General features: G+C 46.4%; 1 protein-coding gene across 5 annotated transcripts in view; it reads right to left on the bottom strand.

Moving 5' to 3' along the window:
• Positions 1–24,472, bottom strand: part of ARHGEF28 (Rho guanine nucleotide exchange factor 28) — a 221,277-nt gene that overhangs the window by 143,461 nt on the left and 53,344 nt on the right. For 3 of the 5 annotated variants that reach the window (XM_019532256.1, XM_019532253.1, XM_019532254.1), the window contains 2 exons: positions 24,132–24,279; positions 14,760–15,053 (listed from right to left, as the gene is read on the bottom strand). In XM_019532256.1, coding sequence (XP_019387801.1) covers positions 14,760–15,053; positions 24,132–24,279 — 442 coding nt within the window. Of the gene's footprint in view, positions 1–14,759; positions 15,054–22,196; positions 22,225–24,131; positions 24,280–24,472 lie in introns of those variants that run through there. The other 2 variants (XM_019532257.1, XM_019532258.1) reach the window with 2 other exon arrangements.

The following is a 24,472-nucleotide window of genomic DNA, read 5'->3' on the forward strand; positions in this document are numbered from 1 at the left end:
GGGGTGGGGGGGCAGTGACATGGTGGTTCCCTGTCCCTGTCTATTGTCCTTCCCAAGCCAGTCCCCCTCCCAGCCCTGCTGTTACCCCTCACTCCTGACCCACAGACCCCAGCCCTGCCAGTGCCCCTCACTCCCAAACTGCAGTACCCTGCTCCCCTGGGCCATGCTGGTGCCCCTCACTCCCAGCCTGCTACTCCCTGGCACTGCCAGTGCCCTGCCAACCCCCGGTGCCACTCACTCCCAAGCCACAGCCCCCCCAGACCTACCTGTGCCCCGCACTCCCGACCTGCAACCCCTGCTCCCTCCAGCCCTGCCCCTGCAAGCACCAATTCCGCCAAGCCAGCCATGCAGCTCCCTGCTGCCCCTGAAGGGCCCCCCACCCCTCATCGCAAGGGGCATATATCCAGGGCATGCACCTCCTCTGCCCTGCTGCAGCCCTGGACCCCTCCCCTCCCCCCCCCAAGACTTACCTGTATCCAGCTGCCAGGTTACTCCCACTCCCTGCCTGGCTACATGCCCACCACGTGTGTGTGCACCCTGCCTCCAATCACCCTGCTGCAAGCCCCAAGCAAGCTCCTTGCTAGGGCAACATGGGAAGTGCCAGGAAAACTTTGAAGCTGAGCTGACTAAAATCCCAGACATCTGATCATATTATTAAAAAAAAAACCACCCAGACCGAGATCAGAGGATCTGAAAAGAGAGGCCTTGTCTGGGAAAACCCAGACATATAGCAACCCTAGTGGTCAAGCGCAGATCAGTCTTGCCCAGACTGAGATTTCCATCAAGTCCACTGATCATCACACCCTCCACAGGTCCTATGCAACTGTCTCCAGAATGTAGGAATTCTCTCCCAAGCCAAGATACTTTAAGTACGACTCCCTATGACACACATGAACATGTGCGTGTGTACACACACACACACACACACACACACACACACTTTGTGGGATCTCATTAAGTCCTTTCAGGATATCCTCAACATTAAATAAATTCTCCAGCATGCTGCTCAAGTCTAACCTAACCTTCATTCAGGAGAATCACAGCCAATATCCTGGGCCTGCACAACACTAAACAGATTTCCACTTTTTGGATCAGGAGTCCCACAGCCCTCCCCCTCTGGCATGTGGGTGATAATTTCCTTAAGCTTTTCACCTTATGCATGGAATGAGTAAAGCTGACTGGTAAGGGAATGTTTGCATTTAATGGGAAATTTTCTTTATTTTTTTTCTTTTATATTTGATTTAGGTCCGATTTGGACCAACACCAAAAATTTCAGGATTTCCCAGGAATGGAAAATTCTGTGAAAGTTTCATTTCAGTAATGCCAATGAACAAAAACTAAAATGTCATTTTCAGCTTTAAACACAACTATTATCTTTTACAAAATTGCTACAGGTTTTAAAAAACAATTCAAAACATTTCACATTTTAAGTTTTAGTTTCCCTCTATTACACCCTTTTTGCTCCTGAATTCAGTAGGAAGAATGATGTCCAAGGTTTCCTCCACTTCTTCTATTTATATTACTTCTACTTTTTTATTTGTTTTTCCTATTTCTTTTTCCTTTTGCTGCTCTGTAACATATCAAAACTTGAGACTCGCTTATTCTACTGCACTCAGTGAAAAAAAGGAGGAGAATCAGAAAAATCTCACTCCCCCTCCAACTTTTTGCAAATGTTTTTGTTTCAAGGACATTTTTCATTAACAAGTAACAAATATTGTCAATATTTGAATGAAAGATTTCAGCATCTACCAGCTATTACATACCATGTCGTTTGGTTAATAAAGGCTTAGGTGATGCAATACAGTATTGTGGAAGAGGCAAACTATCAGTCCCTTGTTTTGTACTCTGTCTCGATTCTACAGACAAAACACTTTGTTCAAGTGACAAAAATCCCAGCCAGTCTGTTTCGATCATTAAATAAATCCTTTTGTTCTTACTTGCACCTGAAGCCCTCCCTTAGTCCAAAACAATACAATAAAAACAAATATTTCTCTCTGACAGAAATGACTCAGTTTTTTCTGGACTATGAATCTCATTCATTTCCTGGAAGGAGACTGAAAATGCCAGACTTGTGGACTTGACAAGAAGACAGAGACGTCACAAGAAGCGGACAGATTTAAGTTTTTCCTGGCTCCATCATCTCATGAACTACTAATTCACTGGCAGGCCTTCCTATTAGGTAAGTTGTTTATAAATTAGCCTACACCATTATCCAGCATTGCAACACATATGCTAAACTTTACATACTGTGAGTAGTCACTGTGAGTATTATAATGCATAAAACTAGGCATGAGAATAAGCCTTTCCAGGATCAGGGCCTTAGTGCTATCAGACTAGACAGGTAATCTGCTTGTGCAATACTGACCCACTTTCCTTCCCATGACCAGAATGTAATGTTTGAGACAAATCACTTACTCCTTATTTCAGCTACTACCCTCATTACGACTAAGCTAGGTTAAAGCATGTTTTCTGCATATAGTATTTCTAATAAATAATATCCTTTAATCTAGTTTAAGTAGTTCTTGTCTAAAAAATGCTACCTCACTCTTTCTGAATGCAGCTTTCTGACATGCTAGGCCAGAGGTTGGCAAACTATAGCCGCAGACGTGGGGCTTCAGCAGTGGTCACTTTCCGTTACCACTACGGGGAGAACTGCCAGCTGCAATCTCTCCATACCACCTCAAGAAAAAGCAGAAGTACCAGCTGGGCCCCAGCACCTGCCTCCCTGCCCATCTCTGACCCAAACTGGTTCATTCTAGCCCACAGCCTAAAAAGAAGTTTACCAACCACTTGAGAGAGGCAGTGCAATTAGTACAGGCATACCTCAGAGATATTGCAGGTTCGGTTCCAGACCACCGCAATAAAGCGAATATTGCAATAAAGCAAGTCACACGAATTTTTTGGTTTCCCAGTGCATATAAAAGTTATGTTTACACTATACTGTAGTCTATTAAGTGTGCAATAGCATTATGTCTAAAAAAACAAAGTACATACCTTAATTAAAAAATACTTTATTGCTAAAAAATACGAAGTGAGCAAATGCTGTTGGAAAAATGGCGCCGATAGATTTGCTAGACGCAGGGTTGCCACAAACCTTCAATTTGTAAAAAACACAATATCTATGAAGCGCAATAAAGCGAAGCGCAATAAAATGAGGTATGCCTGTCTAAGATTTTTTACTGCAGTGTTCTCAAACAGAAAACTTATGCACCCTGGCAAGTAAAAAAGGGAATCAGTTCCTTGAAGATGCTACTTCTCACCCATTCTTAAAACTAAGTCATAGGAAATAAGATTCTACACACACACACACACACACACACACACACACACACACACACACACTATCCCCTTCCACTGAATAAAAAGGATAGAGTGGTGCGAAGTGCTCTGAAAAGCACAGTCCCACGCACAAAGGGGATAGTCCCCCAGTGAATGCACTGCACAAGAGAACTAGGAGTAGCCCCTTTGCGGACTCACCTCCAAAGTCCTGTCCCTGGGGCTGCTGAGGTGACAACTGCAGAGATTCTGGGAAGCCCCATGCACACTGTAGGCAGCTCTACAAGTCCCCAAGCCTCGTTTAATCCTCAAAATCACCCCCCACTACAGATGCAACTCTATCAGTACAAGAGTGTGCAAGAGCTGTATACCTGTTCCTGCAAAAGAACATTTCCTTGCCAATTTAAGCCACATCTATACTAAGATGATTATATTTGTGATTAGCTGGTGTGATTTTACCAGCAAAACTCTTCAGTTCAAACTAGGCTTCAGTTACATCTGCTTGCTTGGGCAATCCCAGTTAGTTATGGGATTATAAAACAAGGGATTATATTTCCATTATCTGAAAGATACTCCCCTTCTATTTCTAAATCAGCCAAATATTCGCACAAATTAGTTTAAGCTTAATATAGTTGTTCTTTATTGGGTACTGCCAATGTATCAGGCACAAAAGGCCAAATTCTATTTCACCCTTTTAAACGTCCTACTTTAAGCTTGCTTTAGCTACCTACTTGTAATTTTGTTGAGGTCCTTGAAAATCTAAGGCATCCACTTTGCAGTAAACTCTCATCTTATTTTTAAGAATGAGTCACAAAAAAGCTAAAAGATGAAGAGGACCCACCTTTTTAAGCAAGATGAAATAGAATTGCGCTTGGGTGCTTAAGTCTACTTATGCACGTAATAGGTGGGACAAAATCTGGCCCAAAGTGCTAACAGGTTCAGAAACAGTTATAGAGATGACTATAACATTGTCAGGTTGGATCTGACCTTCAATCTACCTAGTCCAGTATCCTGCCTCTCTGAAGGGCCAGAAGCAGAGGAAGAAGCTTTAGAGGAAAGTGCAAAAATACTCCTCATCCACAACACTTAGGCTAGGGACAGAAGTTACACATAAACTGGTTTAAATTATCAGAAACCAGTTTAAACCTGTAACAGAATAGAAATTTAGGACCCATAAACAGCTTTCAAAATGGCCGAAACTGGTCTAAGATAAACCTCGTTGGATGTAGCATCAGACTTAACTGATTTAGGTCAAACCCATTTACAGAGCTTCTGTCCCAGACCCCTTCCTGGTTTAAGTTAACACACAGTCCCCCTGCATCCCAACAAGCTTTTCAGCCCTGGGCTGGGCTGGGCTAGGCTGCCTGTTTTAGTGGAGCAGGGTTGGCCTCACCCCTCTTCTCCCTAGCTAGAGTACCCTGGCCAGCTGAGAAGGGAGTGGAGGGGAGAAATTGCTCTGGAGTGCAGCTAGGTCTGACTGGCAAGGGGGCATCAGCCCTTGCCAGGCGTCCTCCCCTCCTTGTCCCCCCAACACCCTGCCCCAGCCTGCTGTTCCAGCAGCAGGAGCAGGAAGCATGGCCAGATGCAGTAGCCTGAGGCGGGGAAGGGGGAGATTTAATCCCCCCTCCCTCCTCTCTCCCACCAGCACAGGACAGGGGAGGGATGACAATGAAGCTGTAAAGGAATGGGACAGGCACTCCAGCCAATGGTTGGAAGTGACCATGTGCCCAGGCAGCTCAGGGCAGGTGGCTGCAAGCACCAAGACCACAGAGACCTGGGGAGTGGCTGGCAGCTCCCAGATGCCCTGGGCACCTGGGGCCAGGCAGCAGGGCAGAAGGGAGGCTGGGCCACTGGAAGGGGTGGATGAGCATGGCTACTGGCAGACCTCAGGAGTTTCTGGGAGCTGTGGCCCCAGGGCCAGCCAAGCCCACAGCACCAGGGCATAGGCGAGTCCTATTCTACTGTGTGGCCTTGGCATACACCTCTGGCTGCTTGGCCCTACAGCTGAGTCCCAAAGGGGAAACCCCGCCCAGCCAAGAGCCACAGGACGAGTGTGTCAGGCTGTGGCCAGAGAGGCTGAGGCCCAACATGAGAAGAATCCTGCTCCCTGGGAGGGCAGCAACACACTGCACAAGCCTGGACAGGCTAGGAGCTATGTCCTTTCAGGGCTCTGCAGCCCGGGCACACACAACCTTGCACAGGACACCGCAGCTAGGGGCAGCCCTGCTTGAAGTGGGGGCTGCAACAGCTGTCCCTGATGTCCTTTCCATCCCCCGTCTCCTATGATCCTGTGAGCCCCCAAAACCCTGAGGCTGGTGCCAGGCCAGTGCTGGGAAAAGACAGCGGGCAGGAACTGGGGCAAGGCCTGGGAGAAAGCAGTGCCAGGCTGGGGGATATTCACCCATCCCATCCCGCCAGAGCCAAGACACAAAATGAGCACCCCCAGACCCTGCAGCTGTGCTGGAATGTGCCTCCCGCTTCCATCCCCTAGAGCTGCCCCAGGTGCCACTGTAGGACCAGGGCTGGGTGGGCTGTGGAGAAAGCCAAGCAGACCACTTCCCTGCTGCAAGCAGGGCTGGGGGGCCCCAGCAGGGCAGCGCTGGGGGCACGGTGTTCCAGGAACATGTCTTCATGGGCCACAGCTGCTCTGCACAGGATGGCAGGGACAGCCCAGAAGCTGGGGCCCCAGGGGGCTCTCAGCCATGCGGGGCGGAACCGGGTCAGACTGCAGGAGTATATGGCATGGCAGGTGGCCAGAGGATAGGCTGCAGGGGCCACCAGGAGGAGGCTGAGGCCTGGCTCCTACATGGCCAGCACATGTCCAGGCACTGGGTAGCAGTTTCTATCCCTGGCTCGCAGAGAGTGCAGTCCCAAGGCAGACCTGTCTGCCTAGGGAAGAGCAGGCAGAAAGAGCTGGGCATGCAGCACTCTCCACCTGTACAGGAGATCCATTACCCTGTGCCTGTAGTGGGGCCAGACAAGAGCAATGGGCTGACACTGCCAACAGCCCAGTTTCTCCACTGCCTCCCAACAATAAGGTGCCCTGGGGGCTGCGGAGTCTCAGCCGGAGGGTTGGAATGCAGAGAAAGCAAATGCTTGGCTGGGATGAATAAGACAGGATCTTAGGGCCCTAACGCTGTGTCCATGATGCTGAGACTGTGCAGGCAGCTTGCTGTTCCCCAGGACCTAAATGTCTGCCCCAGGGCAGAGCTACCCCCACCCTGGACTGCCTCTCTGCCAGGCCTCCACCGGGCACACCTGTTCCCTCTGCTCTGCAGGGCGCCCAGCACCACCAGAGCATCTGTACTAGACCACTTCATTGTCATCCCTCCCCTGTTCCGTGTTGGAGGGGAGGGAGTGAGGGTTAAACCCCCTCTTCCCTTCAGGCTACCATATCTGGCCACATTCCATGCTCCTGCCACTGGAGCAGTAACCATGAGTGGGGGGCGTACAGAATCTGGCAAGGGCTGCTTCCCCCCTCTCCCTCCAGGCACACCCCAGCTGGAGACGATGGAGGCCAGGGTTGAGGTTTAAACCAATCATATTTAGCAGCCTAGCCATGCCCCCACTCCAGGTCAGTTTCCCTCCAGCCTTGCAGCTGCTAAAGAGAAGGGAGGGCTCGGTTTAGTACTGCCCCCTTCCCCCAGGCTTCTAACCTGAGCCACTGCAGGCATGTGGCTGCATTTCCGGAATCAAAAGTGAATGTGTATTGACTTGCAAATCAGTTCAATCTACACAGGTTAGACTAACCTGCAATAATTGAATCAATTCAGGCTTTTTGAAGGTCTGTACTTAGCCTTAGAGAACAGCTGATGCAAGAGATCTAAAAATGTTTCAAAAACCTGTTAGCATTAACTGGTGCAACTCTGGATATTCACACTGATTACACAACTATGTTTGAATGCCCCTTAAATTGTGCAATTTGGAATGGAGGAGTGTAGGAGCTCAGAAATCTTTTCCAGGCTATCTAAGTATAATCCGGGCGGTACCCCAAGAGGTACCCCCTCTCCAATTGAAGGGATCAAAGCAGGTACACAAGCACTGTGGGAGGTGTAGGGACTCTCCTCCCCCTATAGAGCAGAGCCAGACCACCAATGGGGACTTAACCATATACCTTTTAATACTGGGAACATAACAGGAATAAATCAGAGGGTATAGTGCCCCAAGGCCTACAATGCCCCAAGGGGGCAGGATTCAACAAAGGTTAGACACTTACAATCACTGACAAAAAACAGGGTTAACAAAATCTAAAACACAAACAGCAGAACAAACAATACAGGCTGGTGAAATATAAAAAGGCACAAAATGCAAAATGTCAAGGAAATATAGGGCCTTGGTACCTGGAGGGGGAGGCAACACAATGGCCCCTTTCCACTGCAACAAGACTTGCTTCTTGTTATCTCACTCACCCCAAGTCACCTCATCTGGGACTTGAACCCACATCTCCCATATGATAGGCAGGAATGCTGCCACACAGCCACCACTGGTAGCACTGTTCTGTCCTGCTGGGGGTCTTGACCTTCCGGGAGCCCCGGCCTCACATCAAGCTACTTGGCCTCTGACTGGAGGAGCTGGAAGCAGAGCTGGGAACCCCTCAGGTCGCTGCTCAGATCCTTCCTGGAGCAGGGGAAGCCTCTCCTGCTGGCTGCAGCCTCTCGTAGGGGATCCTGCAGCCCAGTGGGGAGCCTCTCCTGCTGGCTGCACGCTGCGCTGCTGAGGGTCCTGCTGCTGCCTGCAGGTCCTGCTCTTTCAGGCTCTTCCGGGGCACTGCTTCTGTCCCGCTAGCTCGACTCTTGCCAGCTCTGTGAAGCTCCTTTCTTGCTGTCCCTTGCTGGTCTCTCCCCTGAGTCAGCCCACGCTGCCCCTCCTGGTGACCCAAGGAGCCAATTGGGACCGGGGTGGGGGGTGAGTCTCTGGGGCCTGATTGGTGTGGAAAGGGAATCCCAAGTCCTCCAATCATCTTTTACCTCTTCAAAATCCCTGAGCTAGGTCACTGCCAGCTAGCCCGTCACGTAAGTTATGCATCTACTGTTCCCATTATTTCCCCAAGTCCTTGAGAGAAAACACATGCACATTGCCAATTCCCCCTTTATTTTGTTTTTGGTTTGTTTGTTTGTTTGGGGGGGGAAGGTATCAAATGTTAAGGCAAATTAAGCTTGAAAGAAATAAATGCAATTTGTTTTTGTTGTTGTTCAACTTAAAACAGAACTACAATGGGCAAAAGCCAGGAATTGAGACTCCTCAGGAAGAACTCCTGGCACCAGCAAGTAAAAAGAAGTGTACCAGTAAACAAAGAAAAACAACATCCACAGTGCCATTGATAAAATAATACTGTTTCAGAAAACTGGCTGAGAAATGGGGGTTAGCTCTCATTGGATAAACTGGTGGATAATTGATAATTCTATTCCTAAGAAATAATTATGAAGTATATATGAAATAGGAAAGTAATTGCATTTATTGTAGAAAATTAAATAACAGCATATGCTACTTCCCTTTCTATAATCTATAATTAAATTTTCCAAGGTGAATAATGTTCATTAAAATACAGAAACAGCATATTTTATTGCTTCTACAATCAGTGCCAAATTGTAAAGGACATTATTCACCTTGAAAATTAGTATAGATAACAGAAAAGGAAGAAATAAATATTCTTATTTAATTAGCAGCAGTTACAGTCACCCAAACAACCTCAACTCAAGCCTGTAATAATGTCCTGAGAACAAGCAGAAATGGCAACAACCTCAATCTATCCATCACCGCAGAGATTTCTTTAAAAAACTGCTTTCCTGCATCTTAGGCTTCCCTTTCCCTGGGAAAGAGGGAGTACGCACCTTTTAAATGAAGTGGGAGAGATTATCAGATACACAGAGCGGCAATGCAAATGTAAGAGACCATTCTGTTAAGATGTCATTGGAGAAATTTCCTCCCCCAGGCAAGACTACTCCCACCCAATCACTTCATTCTAAGAGGAAAATCTGGCCATGTAGGGTTTTGCATTAATTACTAAACAGTCCTATATTCTACTCAGTAGAACTTTCCCACAATGGGAATAAAAAGTAGTTTTGACCGGAAGTATTTTAAAATAGAAATTCTAGAGCTGGAAATCTTTCATTTTTTTCATGTTTTTCATGCAAAAAAAATCCTTCCCCATCATTTTGGGCCAGGTCTAACACACTGTGTGGTTTAATGCACCCTAGTGATAAGCTACCTGAAGGATCTCATTTCAGAATTGAAGTTTCTTTATAAGGATGGCATTTAAAAAGGAAAACACAGTTTGAATCTACTAAAAGTGCAATAAACCATACAATGGCCAACCCCTCTCAATCTCCTTCAGCTGTGATATTAAAGTGTTGCCTGTGGGCCAGAAGACTGATTCCTCAATGTCTTCTGTGTGTGGATGGCTGGTAATACACCTGTCGAACAACCACTTATTCCAACAGTCATGCTTCCTGAAAGGTTTGTGCTTTCCTGTTTCTTTTGTCAAATTTAAATGATGCGGCTAATAAGTTTTGACCTGTGTAACTGTACAAAATTCCTATATTGTTTGGAACACCCATCAGCCAATCCAGTTTCTTCCTTTATTCACTTCAGTTCAGTTCATCTTACAACTTACAAAGAGAATACAAGTACTGGTTCCAAATACCAAAATGCCTATAAATTATTATTCTGACTATTTCCATTTGTCCAAGTGCTCATAAAAACAAATGATGTCCAAAAATATCAGATGGTAGAATCATTTTCCCAAGCAATGCCATTCAAATGCTGTTTCTTTTAACAGAAACTCTGGGAATGGATAAGAACAGTACAGCTTTCAAAACTAAAAGAATCAACAACTATTCAGCCAGATAAGCATGTGGTCCTAACACATGCCACACTAACTGATAAGCAACTGATAAACAGGCAAATCACCCCTATTAACAGTTTTCAAGCTTTGATAGGTGGAAGTTACCGATTAGGTACATAAGAATTTAAAAAGAAACAAAAGAAAGTTGTATTCATGGAAATTAGATGAAAGGGTCACAGAAAGTAAATGGAAAGAAAAACATACAAAGCAGGGAAAGGTTGACAGAAGGAAACTGCACATATATGAAAGAAGTGGTTATAAAATTAGATGATCAATACTCAAATCTTGTGGGAAAGATACTCCCTCACAAATTAGATTGCATATTTTCAGGCACAGGGACCATCTTTTTCCATTGAAACAGATGATGATTCCCAAGCCACTCTTCAACTTGTCACCAGAAACTTTTCACATGAAATGTTATCAAAAAAGTTTTTCACTGCATTTTACTGCATGCATGGGGTCCCATGTCTTTCCTGAAGTTACAAATAATGCAGCACATGTGCCATCCATCTCTGTCAGTTATGGAACAAGCACTGTATTTTTTTCTGTTCAACTGGAACACAGAATTACTGGGACATTCAGATTAGGAAAATCCAAGCTGTGTTATCAGTGCAGCGCCTCTAATGTAGACACACTGCACCAATACAAAATGGGGATTTTACAGGTGCAACGAGTAACTTATCAACAGGAACCCTGGTTTTCTCCATTTAAAAATCGCCAATTCTCCAACTAAAAAAAAAATTGCAACTTCTCCGATTTAAAGAACCCAAAACCCACAATTAAAATAAAATGCCACTATATATAGGTATCAACTGAACACAATGTTTTATTAACACATTTACAATTTTAAAGCAATTCAGAAGCCTTCCAGTGCCTCAATCACCATAATAAAGTACATTCTAAATACCTATAAATTTTGGTATTTGATTTTGAGGTTTTTTTAATCAGGAAAAAAAAATCAGGGCTCTCCCCATCCCCTTTGCTCATCAGAACATGGGTCCAGGCCTCCCACTCTCAAGCTGGCCAGCAACAGTGAGGGGCACAACTCCACACTGCCACCCCACTGCTGCCAGGCAGGCAGAGGGTGTTTTGCCAGGGCAGCGCAGGGTTTACAGCAGCAAGGACCTTCCCCACCCTGCTCTGCCCTGCTACACAGTGTCCTGCCTGCTAAGCCACAGAGGCCCCAAGGGGAGGGCAGCAAGGCATGAAGCCCCGAGCCCACAACAGGCAGCCCACCGCACACCTGCCCTCTGCCAAGTTATGGGGGGCATGTCGCCCCATGCCCCACCAAGTGAGTGCACGCAGCAGCGGGGAGCCAGCCCCTGTCCCCACCCCCTGGATGAGACACCCACAGCCCCATCCCACTTCCTGCCTACGCCCTGCAGCCATGCATTCTGGCCCCAGGCCCCAAGCCCCACACACTGCTCAGGTTGGGCATCAACCCCAGCCCTGCACAAATCTCTCCTTCCCTTCCTATGGGGGCCTCAATTCCCCCCATGAGACTTACTTGCGGAAGCTGCTTTCCAGGCTGCCTAGTGGCCATGTGCACATGTGAGCATGCACATGCACGTGGTGCCTCCTTGCCTGACTACCCTTCTCCCACTCCCCCCAGCTCCTTGCAGGCTGGAACTCTGCCAGCCTGCATAGAGCTCTTTGCAGCAGTGGAAAATCTGCATGTTTCTCTGTTAAAATGAGAAAAAAAAAAAAGTGTTTTTCTCAGTCAAAAGGGAAAATAAATCCACATTTTTTCCCCATGGGAAACTGAAAACCCAGATCCCTGTCATCAATGCAGTGTACTCATAAAATATTATTTACAGCAGGGTAGCTACACTGGTGCATGTATTCCAATGTAATATAATTAATTAATTAATAAACTAATAGTACTAATACAGACAGGACCTTGGTTACGTATATAATATTGACACTCTTAGAAAAGCTACAAGATGATAATAAATCAACAGGAATAATTACCAGTCATTTTTCTGACCGAATGAACATAATCTCTCCTCAAGGCATTCATATAATTCCACTTAGCATTAAACAAGAAAGCTGCACCTTCCTGGAAAAAAACACCTTACCCAGCTCATCAAATAAATAAATAAAAGTAAATAAATAAATAAATAAATAGTCAAGCACCAGTACATTGTGTGCCAAATTATAAGAACCCTTCTCTTCAAGCAAGGAACCATCAGTCCCGGAGAGTTTTAGTCAGAAACAGAAAAATTACAACCAATTTTAACTGCCACAATGCAAGTTTAAGGTGAGATGTGATCTCACGGATACAGATAATCTCCAACAACTTGTATGCATCCAGAAGTGAATAGGAAGTTACCACCCACTTTTACATAAGAATTTTGCACGCTCCAAACAGTTCACCTGCATGGGGGAGAAGGGGAGTATTCTTTACATCAGAGCTGTCCAACTGGCCCGTGAAGGTTCACTGAGGCCCCCAAGCTCCCCACTCAGTCCCTCTCTCTTCTGGCTTCCACTTCCTGCTCCCACACCAGCAATGCATTGCAGTGAGGAAGCCCATAGCCAGGAACCTATGGCTGAAGCCCACACGCACTGTGCAATAGGGACGGTGGGGGAGAGGTGCTCATGCAACATTGCAGCCTGGGGCTCACACTGGTGCATCCTGTGCAGTGTACAGCCCTAAACTGCTTAGAAGTTAGACAGCCCTGCTGTACATGGTGAGACTTCCACCAGATATTCAAGGGACATTGACCAGTTATTGGCCATTAGCAAATGGCTAAGGCAGTATCATGTGTTATGTGGAAAACCTTAAAAAGGAAAACACCCACACAAGATAAGTAGCAATGCAACATGGGGTACAGAGTGATCCAATAATTCAAACAAACTTCTTGCCCCATACTGCACAGAGTTGGTGCACATGTTCCTGCTTTTCTACTGTGTTTAAGTTCTGACAGGATAAAATACTGTGGAAAACAAAAGAAAAAGATGCAACAACAAAAGTAAACCAAAGTCATTTAAAACTCTTTGTGGAGGAGAGGATGATATGGAATACTGAGAAGAAAAGGATAATTTTGAAACAAAACTGAAGTACAATAAATAACAAAATGAAAATAAATATTCCCATAATATTTTAATGAAAGGGGATATTTCCACAGGAGTGTCTAGAACTGGCCTAAAATGTCATAGTATTCCCTTCAACTAAATAAACAAAAGAGCTATAATAGAAACAACCAAAGCTGCAGTAACATAGTGTAAGCAGGTACCTGAAGACTCAACACAGCTCAGCCTGATCAGCAGGAATCTTGGTTTTCTCCATTTAAAAAAAAAAAAAAATCCCCAAATTTCAGTTTAAAAAAAATAACCCAGAATCCACATTTTTCCATGATTAAAATGAAACATCATGAATATAGAGTGAGATATATAGTGGTGTTTCATTTTAATCATGGAAAAACATGGATTTTGGGCTACTTTTTTAAAACTGAAAATTGGGGGTGTTTTTAAAATCAGAGAAAACCAGGATCCCTGCTGATCATTAACAACAGATATTACACACATGCTCCACTGAGAACCCCACCTCCTCTGCAAAAAGGTAAGTCCTGTAGTAAATAAGTTAGTCTCTTTAATGGAGTGCCACTTAATTCACAAAAATTAGAGGGCTACCTCAAGTCTAACAAGAGGTGCCTTGAGCCTACAAAGATTGAGAACCACTGATGTAGAGACATATTAGAATTAGAAAAAATCTGAAAAAGTTTCCATCCCAGAAGTAAAATAAAACAGAAGTGGAACTTGGGTTTGGGTCCCCAGATTTTGGAATGAATCTCTGTTCCAGCTTTATTTCATGTGGCTCACCTGCAATAACATTTTAAACAATGTCAAAATTCATTGCAAAACAACACTCAACCAAAGCAAAACTCAACCAAAAATGCCAGAATTTTGGGTTTGTAACAAAACCTAAAACTAGGCAAATATAATCTAATACAAAAGTTGTAGTAACATCCCTCAAAGTAAAGGATCATGCATATGTTTCATTCTATGTCTTCTACACAAGAAGCCAACCACTAAAATCCACCAGCCATGCTTTTCAGGTACATTATGTAGCACAATGCATTCTTAATGAGCCTGTCTGCTATAATATGTCCAAGAAATATATTTAAAACATGCTTTTTCAAGGAGTTAGTAAAGTCTTAAACCATTAATGTTGCCAATACCATGATAAACTATATGCATAGTAACTAGTTAGAAATCCTGTACTGCAACATTCTCGGGACTGTTTTGTAAAAACATTTATTTTTATTGTCTCCTTTTGTTTGTATTACTTTTTTAAAAAGAGATCTCATCTATTTGGAGTCAAGGTAGAGATACTTCATTATTATAAAACTTTGTTTTGGTTACGAGCCAAATCCTTCATCAGTTTTAGACAAGTTCTACTCATAAATAAGAGCTAAGTTTCCAGTGAGATGCAAGATACAGAAATTGTTTTTAGTGAATGAATTGCAAATATTAATCCTTTGTGTTACTACAGGCATGGATTAAACCTTGATTTTCCTGTTCTAAAACACTTTTTCCAATCATAACAGTAAAATCAATCATAGGGATTTTGAATCTTAAGAAATGCACTATACTCTACTTTAAACAGTTCAAAGCTTTTCAATGAAAACAAACTTACCATCTTTTGAACAGTTTCCAAGGATGTTCCAATTATTTGGTAACTCTTCATGTGCTATAGCCAATGTCATATCATGATCCAGTGACTGAAAATCTTCCACTGTTAGTCCAAAAGTATTAAGTAGTGTCTGGTGACTAACAGAAGTGATACAGTCAACATGGCTAACCAGAAAACGTGACAACTTGCAAGGCAGATTCTCTCTGTAAGTAACAGAACAGCTGCCCAAGATCACAGGTGAATATCCTTCTGTGTACATGAACACAGAGACCAGAACTGCTTCTTGGTATCCATGGCCTGAAACATAATGTAGATTAATCACTAACATAATAACTATGTTCATAAAACATGGATTTTTTTCCTAAGAAATACTGTGAAAATGTATCTGAAGTCACATGACTTTATTCTCCTCTAGTTAAATTAAAGGGAGTCTGTCAAGTACTTATGATAAGCAATTTTACATATTTATACTGTACTGTTAACAAATGTTCTATATTGTTAACATTGGTCCTGCCAATTATATTAACTTACTTGGTTTGAAACCAGGCTCTCTCATTGTGGAAGTTTTAACAGAGGTTTGAAAAACTTTTTTTTTTAAAATAAAATAACCGTGTCAAGATTACACGCTCCAAGTCAAAATTGTGAGGAAGCTGGGGCTTTTCATCACTTGCAGCAATCTAAATGCAGAAGAGGAGAAGTAAAAGGATACTTAACATGATCTAAATCTAAAAATTTCCCTGCAAGTTTTTGTTTTGTCCACCTCTGCAGGGTATTCAACAGTCATTAGCAGGACTGAGGGGGGAAAAGGCAAATACTCATTGGCAGCACATGTCCAAACCTGGAGAACTGACCCCAGAGCACACATCTCAATGGTCAGCCACAGCTAATATTTGTATCCTTGCACCACCCTGGACATCTGCTAGGTTGCAGCCTGTAAATGCATGAAGAGAATGAGGGCATTGAATAGACATGGCAACAGGTACTGAGCCAGGGAAATGTAGCCTTCCTTGATCTAGAGCTGGTACAGATTGCAGGCAGCTCAGTGGCTTTTACTTCTATCCCTCCTTTGCCCCACCCCAAAGTAGGATCAGCTTTTTAACTGAGTTATCACCAGGAATCTGGGTTTCTGCTTGCCAAGGAAAAATGCAGATTTTCTCCTTTTAAGAAGAAAAGCAGATTTTCTCCTTGAAAGGAGAAAAACATGGGAAATGGCAGGTTTCCCTTTGGAGGCAGATAGTTCCTGAGGGTTATCAAGCAAGTGGCACCATGTGCATGTGTGGGGGGGGAGGGACTGAGGCCCCCATAGGGAGGGAGGGAGAGGGAGCTGGGCAGAGCTGAGGGTACTCCCCAGCTGGGGCAGTGCATGAGGCCCAGGGTCAGGGCAGGAATGCATGACCGCACGGCCCAGGCAGGGAGTGGCATGGAGCTGTGGGTGGCTTGCCGGGGGGGTGGGCAGGGACTGGTTCCCCGCCACCAATCGCAACTCCCAAGGGGGCATGAAGAGCATAGAAGGGGGTGGCGGGGGAGTAGCTGGCTCCCTGCTGGTGAGCACAATTCCCATGGGAGCAAGGGGGACATGTGACCCCCAGATTTGTGCATGGGGAAGGGTGGTTGTGGGCTCCCTGCCATGCTGTATTCCCCCTGGAGGCCTCCACAGCCCAGCGGGCAGGACCCGGAGCAGCAGGGTGAAGCAGGGCATGGAGGCTTGGTGCCACCACCTAGAGCCCCAGTCCACCATCGCAAGCCACCCCCTGTCCACCCAGCAGGAGCTGGGGGTGTTGGGGGCACAACTCCACCCTCTGCCCTGCTGTTGCCAGGTGGGCAGGGGGCACCTTAGCATGGTAGCATGGGGCTCCTGCCAGCAGCAGCACGAAGCCCCTCCACCCTGGTCTGCCCTGTTACGCTGGGTCTGGCCCGTGGGGGAGGGGGAGCCAGGCTTCACGCTCCACTCTGGCTGCAGCAGCTGCCACCTCCCACGGGCAACAGATAGGGCTCAGGTGCTGCAGGTCCTGGTCCCTGGTTCCATAGCCTTGGCAGCTTGGGGGGGGGGGCAAGGGCTGGGGGCTGCAGGTAGCAAGTAAGGGGCACCAGGTGGGGTGGGAGGCTGTGAGTTGGGAGTGAGGGGCACCAGCACATCCAGGCTGCTCAGTGACACAAGGAAGCAGGGGGAGGAGAGGCCTGCATCCTGGTGAGCAAAGGGGCAGGGGGAGCTCTGATTTTCTAACGTAAAAAAAATCCAAAGTCAAATGCCAAAATATACAAGTATTTAGAATTTTTTAAAATTATAATGATTAAAGCACTGGTAGGTTTCCAAATTGCTTTAAAATTGTAAATATTTTAATAAAACATTGTGTTCAACTGATACCAATCTTATATCTCTCTCTCTCTCTCTCTCTCTCTCTCTCTCTCTCTCTGACATTAGGGCTGATAAACTACTAAAAAATATGATCACAATTACTTGTGCAATTAAAAAACTTAGGTCACAACTAATCATGATTTTAATTGCACAGCTAAAAATTCAAAATTATGGGCAGAAAACCTCAAAATTATGCAAAAATATGCAGGTACCTTGTATGGTTGGGGTGCGGGTGTGGGGGCTGTGTGTGAAGGAATTTGTGACGGTGGAGGGGGCTATAGGTATGTGTGTGTGGGGTCTGGAGCATAGTGGAGGGTCCCCACATGCCCTGGAAGGATGCAGGGTACTGTGCATCAGGAGTGAGGGACAGCAGCAGGGCTGGGGGGCTGTGGTTTGGGAGCGAGGAAGAGCAGGGCACAGGCACATAATAACAGGCACCTTCCCCACAGGTGTCTTCTTTTTTTAAACTGGAAATATGGTAAACCCTACAGGAACGCAGCCACTGGTGTGTAGAGCAGCACCTGACAGGTAAGTCTGTAGAGGGGAAGGGTCGGAGTGGGGGGTGGCCAATCAAGACCCCCTCAGTGAAGGAAGGAGTGGGGCAGGGGTTCGGGTGAATGTGAGAAGTTGTATGGGAGGAGTCATGGGCGGCTCCCCACCACTGAGCATACTCTCAGGGGAAGCATGGGGGGTACATGGCCCTCAGAGTTCTGCATGGGGTGGAGGCGGGCTGCCCACTGTGGGCTGGGACACTGCACCCAGCTGCCTTTGTCCCAGAAGCCACGTGATGCTATGCTGTTCCTCCCACTGCAGCCAGCGTGGCTCCTGGGGCAAAGGCAGAAGGGTGAAGAGCCCCAGCCCATAATAGGGAGTCCACCAACGCCCTGTGCACAAATCCAGGGGGCACATGCCTCCCATGCCTCCCCCAGGGGTGTGTGGAGCACAGGAGAGCCATGCCCCCTCTCTCACACCCCTGAATGAGCTGCCCACAGCTCCATCCCACAACCTACCCCAGCCCTTGGGCCACATTTGCCACAGCCCCCGCTCCACTCCCTTCCTCACCATGTGGCCTTGATCTGACCCCCTGCCCTTTCCCCGCCCCACAGACTTACCTGCTGGGCACTGGTGTACATGCTGTCACGCTGTGGGTATCGGTGTTGCCTCCCCCCCCACCTTCATGCTGCAGAAGCTTAGAGCCCACATACGGACTGCCTTGCAGCTCCTCTGCACTGTCACTGCTGCCCTGCTGGGCAGTCCAGAGGCAGAGATGATGGCAGCAAAGCAGAGCCCAGGTGCGGGCTCTAAAACTATGTGTACAATTAACAAGTTAAAAAAAATTAATGCAAGAACCAATTAATGCATAAATAACACACATGAACAGCAATTAATTGACAGCCCTAATATACATCTGTATTAGACACACACACATGCTTGCATGCGTGTATGTATGTATCCCATACATACATATACACACCTGCATACATATCTATATTTCATAGATTTCATAGACATTAGGACTGAAAGGGACCTCGTAAGATCATCAGGTCCAACCCCCTGCTCAAGGGGCAGGAAGTCAGCTAGGCTCAAAGGATCCCAGCAAGATAAACATCCCAGTGTTTCTTGAAAGTGTCCACAGTAGGTGCTTGCACCACTTCCAGCAGAAGTCTGTTCTAGGCCTTGGGGGCTTGGACAGTAAAGTTTTTTGTTATCTCCAGCCCAAAATGGTCTTGCAGGAGTTTGTGACCATTGAACCCTGTCATCCCCTGGGGTGCTCTAGTGAACAGGTGTTCACCCAGATCCTGATTTTAAACAGAGAAAACTAAGATGCCTGCTTATCACTGAACACTGAAGCAGTTTCTTGAGGAGGAAGCAAGAAAAATGATGGTAGTGCAGCAAGTGGTTCCTGAAAAATTTGGAATAGGAGCACTGGATTATTTATTTAATGTGGGTTCTGTATCCGCTAACATTCCCAGAAGTTTTTGAGAAATGTGTTTCCATTACTGAAACCACACTTTCGGCTTTGACTTAAAGAAAAATACAAAGTTCCTAATTTACAGCTAGATTGTCAAAGAAGCCCATAGGTAGCTGCCTAAACCTCCAAGACCAGCGTTCTCCAACCTTTTTACAGTGAAGGTCACTTTTTGGAAGTAAATGGCACCCCAGGTTCTACTATGCTGGGTCCCAATCCCACTTCTGTGCTGCGGCTGCACTGAGCCACGCCTGCCCAGCAGCCAGTCAAAAGTGGCATCGGGCCCTGGCCCAGCAGGGTCTGGGACTCTCCATGGTCCAGGAGCATGTGTGGGGGGGTGGTTCCTGCCAGTGTCCATTCCCCTCCCCCACCTGTGCTCTGAGTGCAGCAGGCAGCCCAAAGCAGCAGCTGCCTCATCCCAAGCACAGGGAGATCCTTGAGGCCTCTACCGGGCTGCACCCAGCAGCAGGAGCCCCCTACACACACACTGCTGAACTGCAGAGAGTAACAGACTGGGCAAGGCCGGGTCCTGACACCACATGTGTCCAGCTGCCTGGTAGGCACAGCTCAGCACAGCAGTGGCACAGAAGTGGGATAGGTTTGGGAAGATCTGGTTGTCCAGGGGCACATGGGGGGGCTCCTGCCACTGGGCGCAGCTCAGCGGAGGCCCCAGGGCCCTGTCCTATCCCGACCTGTGCCTGAGACAAGGCAGCTGCTGCTGGAGCAAAGGTAGGGAAGGGGAATGGACCCCCAGGGCCTCCACCAGACTGCACCCAGCAGTGGGATCCCCTCCCACATGCCCCTGCACAACCAGATTTTCCCAGACCCAGCTAGGCCAGGGCCACCCCCATGCAAGTCCCTGCTTCTTAGGTGAGCTGCGCCTGCACATGGCCAGCTTGCAGCGGGGCTTGAGGTGCAGTGATAGCTGCCTCTGCCACCTCTACCCTGCAAAGATAGGAGGAGACCCCCACACCCCTGAAGAAGCTCCCCAGGCTCCAATCCTACTACCACCCAGCCAGACTGGGGCCCCCCACTTACCTTTCCCTGTGCCTGGACAGGCTGCACAGTAGTCAGTCACTCACTGAAGGAGCCTCAATCTGGTCCCTGCGCCTTCCATCCCTCACAGATTGACCTGCTGGGGCCGCGGGGGGGGAGGCAGGTGTGCATACATGCACATGCCCAGTTCTCTCCTCCCCCAGCCCAGGATCAACCAAGAGAGGCTCTGGGATACACCTGTCGATCAGGATCAACGAGTTGGTGACCACTGTCCTAGACGCCTACCTCCTTTAGGCTTCTTTGACAACCCCAGCCTTCCTTACAAAGTTGCAACAGTGGATCTGGTGTGGGGGGCAGCAGCGTAGACACACACCCCTTTCAGCAGATGACACTGTGGGAGCAGCAGTAGCAACAAGGGACTCTTTTTTAGTCCCCCAACAATTTCACCCCTTCCCCTCAACGTGCAGCAGCACCTTCCCTCCCATCACCTCCCCGCAGTCTCCCCTGGCTACTGATGCTGTTATCCCCAACTGCCCAGGGACAGAGGCAAGGGTTGGAGACAGAGGCAAGAGTGGCTCCAGAGCCACTCTAGCTGGGCTCCACAGAGACCCACGTTCAGATAGGGACTGCAGCAGCAGTGGGTGGGTTCCCCTTCCCTGCCAAGTCCCTCCCCAGTGTTTCCTGCCAGCCAAGAAGCAGGCACAAGGGAAGGGAACCCACCCCCTGCCACTGCCATCTCTGGCAGAGCCTGGCTCCTTGTGCAGCCTGGCTGGAGTGGAGCAGGAGCAATTCTGGACCCTTTCCTTTCCCAATCCCACTCCCAAGTCAACTGTGGATAGCAGGAACAGCAGCAGTGGCAGGCAGGGGAAGGGGGAAATGGGAGGGAAAGGGACATGCTGCAGAGGATGGAGAGGAAGGGAGAAGCAAAGATTCTTACCCAACTGAAGGACTTAAAAAAAAAAATCCCTGGCTGCTTCTCTGGCAGCATGGTCTGCCTGCCCTGGTGGAGTGTGGAGAGGTTAAGAGCAGGGCTGTAGCCACCCATGCACTGTCCCTCTCCCTCATCCTCCTTTACAAAATCCCAGACCCACCCAGGCAAAGATAGGTATTTATATGTGATCGGACATAATGCTGACTCAGAAATGCAAGCTCTTGTTGGGCATCTCAGTGGAGTGCTAACTACTAAACCTACCAATGATACTAAAAAAACCCCAAAACAATGCAAATCCAAAATTCTACATAAAATTGTTACAGCTGTAAACATAAATTGGGTAAGTGTACCCACAAATGGTTAACCAAAGAACAAGAAAAGCAGCAATGTTTAAAATGATCTGTATCATTACATTTTGAATTTAGTTACTCCCTGAAAGTTGTATTCTAAACTCAGTCTTCGTTTTACTCTCTCATTGCCTTCAGAGTGGCTTCAGGTAGCTACTTCACTGTTGTCTTATGTTTTTATCCCTAGCCCACAAAAAATAATTTAGCATGTGATTTCATTCCTCTACAACCACAGCACCCTGGAGTGCCTTGAGATCTTTTCAAGGGTGCCATAGGATGCCATTCAATTTTAGCGCTTTTAAGTTTGCAAGTATGATTTACAAGATAGCCCCAGAGATATCAAATAGGAATTCACAGCATTAGTACATTCTGACATGTTGTGGTCTTTTTGAGTACTCTGTGACAAAAAAAAAAAAATGTTCTATTATTTTTCTGTGATCGAAAAAATGTGTGAAAACTAAGAGCTGGCATTTTCCCAGGGGTGTCTCAACTAGCACTACATTTTCTACAGTTCTAGTATCTTACCATTTAAGGAATTAAAGAAATCACAAAACAGCACAGAATGTCTCTATCAATTGACTCTTTTCAAAATCTGTATCTCTTCTACTAATTCCATAATAAAACACAAACAAGTAACAAACAGATCCCACTGTATAGGTACATCCCATTTATATATCTCCCATTTACCCACACAAATGAAAGTCACAAATTGCATAATAAACAAAACAATCCATTTCAGCTCAGGGAACAATGCCTTGCTAAACCAGTAAGCTGGATATTAAACAAGTTCAAATTCACTCCATTCATTGTGAAGCACCAGTATCAGATGTTTTCATCCCACCCTCCTTCCACATAGGGCACTTAAACAAGTTATATTGTTGGTGCAATTAGGTCTCTGAATGCACTCTACAGCGAAATAACATATGCACAGTTGCACAGCGCTTTTAAAATGGCCAATCGTGCAAAAAATTAACCTTTGATAAATCAGACGTTAGCTGAAGGTGCTATAGAGCAGAGCTGCTCATGGAACCTGTGTTCATAGATTTCATAGACATTAGGGCTGAAAAGGACCTCAGAAGATCATCGAGTCCAGCCCCCAAAGGGCAGGAAGTCAGCTGGGGTCATAGGATCCCAGCAAGATAAGCATCCAATTTGCTCTTGAAGGTGTTCCCTCAAGGGTTAATTTTTCTTATCTTTGCAGGGCTGCCAGCAGAGGATGGAGGGGGAGGAAGCAGCACAGCTGCTAGCTGGGCCTTGCCTGGCAAGGGGGTCGGGGTGGAAGGGAGCCCCCCTGACATGAGACTCCCCTCCTCCGCCATCACCCCAGCTACCCTGGCTGGGGTACTGGGGAGAGCTGGGCCAGACCTGCGAAGCAAAGCAGCTCCATTCCACCCTGCCACACCCCCTCCCCCAGCTCCACCCAGGGAAAGTCCAGCAGACAGCTGTGTGCTGCTCCCTACCCCTCCCTCCACTGCTGACAGCCCAGTGGAAGAGGGGGGCTGGTGCTGAGGGGAGTGGGGGAGGTGCTAGAGAGGGGCAGTTCAGCAGTCTCCTCAGAGGCTGCTGGAGCGCCCCTGCCTGCTGGCCACAGCCAGTGCAGTCAGGCTCAAGCCCCACCTGTTATTGCCCATGAGGGGCTCTGACTCATGGTGCTTTGTGTAAAGTGCCATGAGTTAGAAAGCAGCCCTTAAACATTTGTAGGCACCCACAGACCATCAGCTTAGGCAGCATTCCAAATATCACATGCAAACATCTTAGGCTGATAATTTCCTCCTCCTTGGCAGGTTAAATTAGCCTTTGCAGAAGTCCACACTGCTGTATCTGGACTGCTTCCTGTACCCTAGCTAGTCTGCTTCTCTATATACCACACTTTAGGTCTCCAATACAGACACAGTCTCCAAGATGTCAATGTTACACTCTACTGGAAGCGTGGGAGACAGGATAAGGTAAGCAGTTTGGCAATGCAGATATTATCACTGATGTTAATTGTGTATGGATTATAAAGAAGATAAATATTAAGGGGCATCTAAGAGCTATTTGATCTTACATGCAACTTCTAAGCATTTGAATCTATTGCTCTGATAGGCAGACACCAAGAGCTCCATATATCTTTCATTTTCTTGCCTGTATTTTTCTGATTTTTTCCCAGATCAACAAGGCTCTGCACATTCATGCATGCCTATTGCCTAAAATGTCAAAAATAGATAAAGTGGTATCCAAAATGTCTATGATACAAACAGAATACAATGGAAATATGCCACCAACTTGAGTGCAGGGCCTTGCAAGTTAGTCTGACTACTGCCTCCAACCTCAGAATGTCAGGGCATGCTTAGGTAAAAATATGTTGGCTTGTTTTATAGAAATCATTGAGACTTAACCATTTTGCAGACTGGTGCATCTCAATGTTTGCAAATACAAGGAAGTCCAGTCTGTAACCCATCACAACAATGCACCATCTGACTGTCTTGCGCTATAAAACGTAGAAGACAGTAGAACCGAAACTAATTAGTCAATTCACCCTGCATCCCACTAATCCATCTCTCAATCCCAATATTATTTCCCATAATAAAAACCTAATAAGAAACAGAACCATGTCAAAATATCAGACAAGAATCAAGGTTGTTTGCTGACGTATTTTATTGTACTGACTTCAGTATATAGTTAGGAGAGAAGTAAAAAAAGCTTTAAGGCACAAAGCACCCTAACTGCATGTAGGATCCTCAAAGGCAGTAGTGCATAGAAAAGAGAAAAAAAATGCAACATCAGCAAGACTCACCTGGAATCATGGACTGAAGCACATTATTACTAAGTCGTTCTGCAAACATTACATGTCTCTGAGTGGATCCATTGTAAACAAAGTAAAATTCAGCATCTTCTGGGAGGTAAATATCTTTATCAAAATTTGCATACACAGTCATCTGTCCCTGAAAAATGAATATAGGTTTGTATACATCTAAAAGATTATCTTTAAACAAGCCTATTAAATATATTTTCAGATTTTAAAAAGGTTCACTAGTTTCACTGGTTACCTTAATGTTGCACCATACAGTAATTCAAATGTAAATCTGCTATTAGCCACAAAAAGCAAATATATTTTAAAACTGTGGTAGGTATATC

This window comes from Crocodylus porosus, unplaced genomic scaffold (assembly GCF_001723895.1).
Source record: "Crocodylus porosus isolate Cpor-Errol unplaced genomic scaffold, CroPor_comp1, whole genome shotgun sequence".
NCBI classification, from domain to species: Eukaryota; Metazoa; Chordata; order Crocodylia; family Crocodylidae; genus Crocodylus; species Crocodylus porosus.